Source organism: Stenella coeruleoalba, assembly GCF_951394435.1.
Source record: "Stenella coeruleoalba genome assembly, chromosome: 3".
Lineage (NCBI taxonomy): Eukaryota > Metazoa > Chordata > Mammalia > Artiodactyla > Delphinidae > Stenella > Stenella coeruleoalba.
The window spans coordinates 148,155,211-148,163,099 of record NC_137148.1 but is presented as its reverse complement, the minus strand read 5'-3'; the positions used below and the strand labels follow the sequence as shown (position 1 = coordinate 148,163,099).

General features: G+C 45.0%; 1 protein-coding gene across 1 annotated transcript; it reads right to left on the bottom strand.

Annotated features, from left to right (window-relative positions):
• Positions 1-1,440: 1,440 nt before the first annotated feature.
• LOC307184903 (CDK-activating kinase assembly factor MAT1-like) lies at positions 1,441-3,768 on the bottom strand (the record flags this gene model as incomplete). The annotated part of the gene is given in 3 exon segments (XM_079918660.1): positions 1,441-1,518; positions 2,957-3,633; positions 3,636-3,768. Coding segments are annotated over 3 exon segments (888 nt in total).
• Between the last annotated feature and the right edge of the window lie 4,121 nt (positions 3,769-7,889).

Below are 7,889 nucleotides of genomic sequence, written 5' to 3'. Positions count from 1 at the left end.
GAGTGGTCAAGAATGAAATCAACCTCTGCAAACCCTCCGCTGACTTGTCCACCATCTACTTTGTACAAAGAGCTTCCTTAAGGCGGGGCCTCCAGCAGATGGGCCTCCCCATTCACTGAGCCTTTCTCTTTGGAAATTTTGATCCTTTCCCCACCGCCAGCCTCAGAAGATGGTCCCAGTGCCCACCCATTATCAGAAAGAGGCGAAGGAATTGGAGACTAGAGTCCAGCATTTGTTTGAAACAAGGGTTTAGATGAGCTTCCCATCCTTATCTTGTAAAGATACACGCAGGGACTCCTGTGGCTTTGGTGACCATATGCCCTACTCCGCATAGGACAGTCCCAGTTTGTTCCTCTTGTTGTCCCAGAATTGTCACTGATATCACTGCCTTTCACTCTCAGAAGTCCCTGTTTGGACAATAAACTAGGCAGTCCCTCTACCTTTGGCCCGGTCACCACCTATGCTTTTCAGTAAGAATCTGGAAAGCCACAGGTAGCCCGGCAAGCCAAGAGATGTGGGGATTAAAAAAAAAGCCAGAGATAACATATATTTCAAAAATAAATTTTAAAAAGCCAAAGAGCGGTGATGTTCGTTAGTTTGTAACAGGGAAACATGGAAACAATCCAAATGTCTATCAATAGGAAATGGTTTAATCAATCAAGGCTTGTAATATGGAATACTCTTCATCAATTTCAAAGAAAAAGGTGGATCGATATATACTAACATGGAACGATCTCCAAGGCAGTTTGGTCAGAGAAAAATAGCAAATGGTTGAACAATGCCACAGGAATGATTCCAGTTGTCTTTTCTTTGTCCTTGTGAGTATAGATGTATGAAAGGTCTAGAACAACACCGTCTAATAGGAATATAATGTGAGCCACTATGTAATTTAAAATTTTCAAGATCCACGTTTTTACAAAGTGAAATTTATCTTATGGAACCCAATGTACCCAAACTATGATGTAAATCAATATAGAAAAGTATTAATCTTATTTCACTTATTTTGTGCTAAATCCTGAACATTGCACTTACGGCAAAATCTCAATTCTTAGGACCCACATTTCAAGGGCTCAGAAGCCACACGTGGCGTACGGTTACGGTATTATTCAACAGCTCAGGGCTAGAAGGACGCATACCAGGTAACAAGTTATCTCTGGAGAGGGAAGTGGGATTAGGAAAATGGAGTGATTTATCTAGGATTTTGAAATTTTTACAATGAGGATATAGTCACTACTTACATAATTTTATAAAACAACAAGAACTGGAAATTTTTAAAAATAAGGAGCCAGAACATGAGATGTGAAACTAACAAAATCTATGAATGAGCTTTGTGGAAACACAGTATTAAAATCAATGCATCAAAAATAAATAAGTAAGAATAAAATCAATTCATCAGCCAAAGAGTGCCTGCGTTTTTGTTAAGTTTGGCCACAGCCAGCCTCAAGAGCCATGGGGCTGCACCAGCCTGCCCAGCCGCTGAAAGCCAGCTTCCTGAGGGCCGCCTTGCTTGTTCTCTACCTAGAAACGGGAACCACGGTGCAACCCTGAGGAGTCTGTCACATCAGAGAGACAGGACACTGCTCTCAAATACTTAGACTGAAGCTCTGTCAATGTGCACACAGGAAAACCTGTGCGATCAAAATAGCCTGGGGAGCCTGTTTAAAGAGCAGACTCTCGAGGCCCGCAAAATAGGTGTTTCTGAGGTGGGGCCCAAGAATCTGTAATATACAAGAACTCCAGGGGATTCCTAAGCCCAACTAGGATACAAAGGAACATCCTTCTCTTCTAGCTAACTTTCCACTGCCAGATTCCTGGCTAGAATCTGATTCCATCTAGAATCGTGCTGCCAAAAACTGGTGGAAGATAGGAAGTCCACTCAGAACTCCCCTGCCCCACCCTACAGGAAGATGATCTTCTTTCACTGTACGTACTGAATGATGCTTAAAGACCCCGCAACTTAGAAACAGGCCATCTCTTGGTGAAGACTGCCTTGTCCAGAATTAGCCCTGCTTCTAACGCTCCAAATCAAAGACTCAGGCTGGTGGACCAAGGCCTGCCCTGAGCCCCTGTTCCTATTGGGGGAATGCAAAAGGTGTTTCTTTCTACTTCCACCATCCAGGAGACTGGGACATCCGGGTGGAAGGTTTTCCCTTAAGGTGAGACCTTGTGTCTATTTGGTTTTTGTTGTTGTTTTTTACATCCTTTTCTTTCCTTCTCTTAAAACAAACCAAACATGCAATTCACTGTTTAAAAGGGGTGGAGGGCGCGTGGAAGCAATTTCTTTTTTTTTTTTTTTTCCCATTTTAAAAAGCTTTATTGGATAGTGCTTGTTTAGAACATTTACATTTAATGTAATTACGGATACAGTTAAGATTAAATCTACCACCATGCTATTTGTTTCCTAATTATACCATTTCTTTATTTTTTGCCTCTCTTTTCCTGCCCTCCTTTTCATTAATGGAGTATTTTTAATGATCTCATTATTTACTCTGCTACTGGCTTACTGACTATCCCTCTTTGCTTTACATTTGTAGCTGTTGCTCTAGGGTTTATACTAAATATCTCCAAATACTATTATACCTCTTCATGTATAGTGTAGGAACATTACAACAGCAAAGTTTTTTCCCTCTTCCTATCCTTTGTACTAACTGTTGTACATTTTATTTTTGTGTTATTATTCATGGCATTTCCATAATCGTTCAAATGTATTTTTTTAATAAATTTATTTTATTTCTTTATTTTTGGCTGTATTGGGTCTTTGTTGCTGCGCGTGGGCTTTCTCTAGTTGTGGCGAGTGGGGGCTATTCTTCATTGCGGTGCATGGGCTTCTCACTGCAGTGGCTTCTCTTGCTGCGGAGCACGGGCTCTAGACACGCGGGCTTCAGTAGTTGTGGCACGTGGGCTTCAGTAGTTGTGGCTCGCGGGCTCTAGAGCGCAGGCGCAGTGGCTTAGTTGCTCTGTGGCATGTGGGATCTTCCCGGACCAGGGCTCGAACCCACGTCCCTTGCATTGGCAGGCGTATTTTCAACCACTGCGCCACCAGGGAAGCCCCAAGTCTTCCTAGCATCTCAAGCTCAGGAACTTGTGGTCCACAAGTCTCTATTTGCAGTGGTTGGTATTCATATAGAGCTTCCTCAAGCTTTTGAGTGGGTGCTAATGAAATATATTGACCCATTTTGATGTCTGTGGAAAATGTCACTGGTTTTATAGGTTTAGGTTTTTCAAGTTGCATTTCCAACTGGGTAGATCTATGCTTATGCTGAGCCAAAAGCAGAGCAACGGGGAGATCAGAACTCTCCAGTTCATCTAAAAAAGCCTGCTTATTCTTCCTTTTTAGAATCTGCTGCAGTTGTTCTTCTTTTTGTTCATTTTCCTGTCGTTCTACCTCTAAAGCTTCTTCCAATTCCTCCTGTTCCCCAGTGGGCTTTAACTTATTTTTCTGAATGACATCTTTGTTTTCCTTTTGGTCTATCTCCATTTTCTTTTTGGTGTTGTCCAAATCCACGTTGTTGGTCAGGTTGAAAACAATTTCCTCCACTTCTTCCAGGAAATCATTATATTCTCTTAGACTAGGAAAGTCTTCTTCCCTTTTATTGTATATCTTTAGCACGTTTTTCTGAATCTCAATTTCCTGTCAACAGTAGGATCTTCAAAGAGTTGTACCCTGAAGTTGCTCTTTCTAAGTGGAGTGCCACACTCAGGGCAGTTTCCAGCTCCTCTCACAAACCTCTCCCCGCCCCCCTGGGGAGGCAATTTCTTCAAAGGCATATTCCCAATAGTGAAAAGTTATTGCTTACCTGTGTATAATATCTTTCCCCTGGTTTCTGGTTATTCTGGTCAATAACCTGAAATTGACAGGTGTGATTATCCTCATTAAAAAAAAAAAAAAAGACAGGAGGTTAAGCGAGTTGGGGACGTGTGGGGAGGGAGAAATTAACCTTTACCCTCCCTGTTTGGTCTTGAGCTAGGTAGTGAATACAGAGGGTCACGGTTCATTTTCACAACAACAACGAGAAGCTGTATAGTTACTCTTCCCATCTTCACAACTAAGGGAAGGAGTTGGCTGGCTCGCAAAGCTAGTGAGAGGCAGATTATCCACTGGACTCCTCCGCTGGAGCTCGAGCCCCTGCTTCACACAGAAGAGTTCCCTCTGACATAGAATGATTTACTGACTACTTCACCCCCACTCAGCCACATTTAGCCGGTTAAAAGAAAAGCCCTCTCACCATAGTTAAACAAGTAGATGAACGTTTTCATCAAAGCTAAATGTCCTTTAATCACCTGATGCCCACTCTCCGATTGGGATTGACATGTATACACTGATGTGTATAAAACTGATGACTAATAAGAACCTGCTGTATAAAAAAATAAATAAAATAAAATTCAAAAATTAGAAAAAAGAGAAGTAATCACAATGTCAAGTATGTAATACCTTTCACTTCCACCTTGAAAAGCATGGATATTAAAGTGCTAATATAAAAAATAAAAATCATCTGATGCCCAGTCTCCTTCCCTGACACCTGGCCGCTGTCAGTCTCCTAGTAGAGGAGAGAGAGGAGGGAGAGGAGAGTTTTCCTTCGCCTCACCCACAGCAGCCCTCCGAGGCCAGGCTGGGGGCATTCCGTCACACCTGGGAACTCCTTTCCCTGGAAGTTTCTCCCCGCGCTTCCCGCCTCCCCGCCCCCCCACCATCGACACCTCCATCACCATCTCTCTCCGCTCTCAATCTCTCTCTTCTCTTTCAACCTCCCTTCCTCTCTTCCGGTCCTCTAGGAAAAGCATCCAGCAGCTAAGGCAGCCCAGCAGAATGAAGAGCGGGCAGGCGGACCCGTGTGTGGGGCAGCCTCGGCAAGTGAGAAGGTCAAGGTGAGGTGGAAGAGAAGCGAGAGCGAGGAGGAAGCCCGGGAGCGGGGCGTGGCCTGCGCCGCGGTGACAGTCTATCCGGCTGTTCCCTTGGTGCTGCTCTGCCTTATCTCTCTTCAGAGGAAGGAGACGCCTCTTAGATCTAAAGAGTGCTGGGTGGCGCTCACCACGGAAACCCGAGAAGGTTCGGCACCCAGGCCCAGGCCCAGTTCTCCTGGAACCCCCCCTCACCCCCACCCCGCCCAGGATGTTGCCCCAGGATGTTGCCGGGGCCTGGACACCATCTCCGACACTTCTGCTGCAGCTCTAAATCTGACCATGTGTGTTTCATCCAAGGCTTTCCCTTCTGCAGGTCTGAGCCCCCAGATGTAACACCCCTTAGTTGTCTCCCCTGAGCCCCCCGAGGAGGGAGACATAAGCGGGTGAACCTGATCAGGGTGCACTGGAAGGCTGAATCACAACCACGGAAAGATCCCCTTCCTGTGCAGGAGGCACTGCGCACGCGCAGAGACTTCGTCCAAAGTCACTGCTGGGTGGGTTTCAAATGATCTATCCGAAAGCATTTGCTGTACACCCACAGCCTGCCTGGAAGTGTGTTAGAATGTATTCTCTGCCCTCAAATCCCTGAAGACAAAGTAACGCACGGGAAGACGGGCACTTCCTAAACGGAAAAGCAGCGCCCAGAGGCAAGGGGTTACTCTTACTCTGCACAATTATTTTTATGCTTACTGTAGTACTATAGCTTTATAGTTGGAGCAACAGAATGGTTTCTCACACCTCCTCTGCTCCTCACCCCTACATTCCCCAAGCTCCACTCCAGCTTACAACCTTTGCCAACGCCACTCTAGAATGTTTTTAAAAGACGAGGGGGGAGCCCTTCCCTGGTGGCGCAGTGGTTGAGAGTCCGCCTGCCGATGCAGGGGACACGCGTTCCTGCCCTGGCCTGGGAAGATCCCACATTCCGCGGAGCGGCTGAGCCCGTGAGCCATGGCCGCTGAGCCTGCGCGTCCGGAGCCTGTGCTCCGCAACGGGAGAGGTCACAGTAGTGAGAGGCCACAACAGTGAGAGGCTCGTGTACCACAAAAAAAAAAAAAAAAAAGACGACAGGGGGTGCAAAAAGAGAAAATGCTAAGGCCCTCCAACCACCTTCTTTTGTGGTTATTTGCAGTTTAGAACTATGGAGGGAAGGGGGTCTAACACTGGAGCCAAAATGAAGACACAGTACAGGTGGAAGGCCTGAAATCATCTTGGATCAACTTTCCCACGGCAGGCCTGTCTGCTTTTTTTCCCTTAACAGCCTTGTGTTCTCCATTCCAGGTTAACTCCGTCACCAATAATACTATTAAGGGCCCCTGTTTAGTAAGCACCTACTACCAAGCAAACAGTATGCTAAATCTTTTTGCTTGAACAATGTTCTGGTTATCTACAGCTGCCTAACAAACCATCCCAAAACTTAGTGATATGAAAACAACCATTTTATTATATTCAATGATCCCGTGGGTCAGGAATTTGGACAGAACATAACAGGGATGGCTTGTCTCTGCTCTATGAAGTCTGGGGCCTCAGCTATGAAAACTGGAACAGCTGGGTGCTGGAATCATCTGGAAGCTGCATCACTCACAGGTCTGGCTCCTGAGCTGGAATGACTAGAAAGCTGGTTCATCCGGAACTGTCAGTCAGCGGACTTACACGTGGTCTCTTCCTATGGCTTGAGCTTCCTCACAGCATGGTGGCCTCAGGGTAGTCAGACTTCTTATGTGGTACCTCATGGCTCCAAGAGCAAATGTTCCAGCAAAGAGAAAAACAGAAGTTACATGGCTTTTTCTGATCTAGCCACAGAAGTCATGTGGTGTCACTTCTATAGTATTTTACCAGTTATATTGATTGAAGCAGTGTCAAACCTGCCCCACATTCAAAGGGAAAGGACATACCCACCTACCCCACCCCCCATGGGAGAAGAGCCAAAGAATCTTTGCTTTACTACACTGTCTTCTTTAATTCCCAAACAGTCATCTTTTGAAGAAGTATGAGTATTATTCCCATTTTACAGATGGGAACATCGAGGTTCAGGGAGGTTAAACAATGCAAACAGCCCTACTCCAAAGCTTGAGCTCCAAATCACTGCCCACAAGACTCACTGCCTGGCATTTCTGATGCCTTCCTTTATTCTGGATGCTCCCCAAAACCACCCCCAGCCCAATCTCCAGGACCCTTCTTTCCTCACCTCTTTCTGTTGGTTTACCTGCTCTGAATTCCCTTCTGTCCTGGAAGTAGCCAATGATACTTCCACCTCCATCCCACATCCCATCTTCACCAGCTTTGGGGCCCAGGATGGAAATTTCAAGGAAGGCAGCCCTCCAGGTTTGACCAATCTCTAATGTCAGCCACTTGTGGGCTCTTCATGGTCTTTTAGGCCAGAGTAGGAACGGCCTTTGTCCTATGGAATCCCCACTGACTCAGGGCAGCTGGTTCAGTGGCCTGGGGCTCTGATGCACCCAGCCTTCATTCTGCCATTGGCCCATGGCCAGTCCTAACTGGGAAACAAAACCCCACCATTGTTTGAGTATTTCCTTTATATATTATCATCAGTGCCTTAAAATAAAAAAGAAGGCTTTAGGAAGACAAAGGGTAAAAATACTGGTAGCATACACTAAAATGACAAAATGATACTAGCTAATATAAAGAGCTCATAAAAATCAATAAGAAAAAAATGAAGATCTCAGTAGATAAATAGATAATGCAAATAGGTGATACATTTTTAAAAAGAAAAATACAAATGGATTACAAACATTTGAAACTAATCAAAATAATTTAAAATAATTATAGTCTGATGTTTTCACCTCATATATTTGCAAAGATTCATAAAATGAGAATTCCCAAATTGCTTTCCAGAAGGATTGCACACAGTTATACTCATGTTTCACTCATGTTCTAAGAGAGGGGCTCTTCCTGGGCTGCAGCAATCAGGAGGCGGGACTAGGATTGTGACCTTAAGAGGGTGTAGGATATCTCATCTACATCTCTAC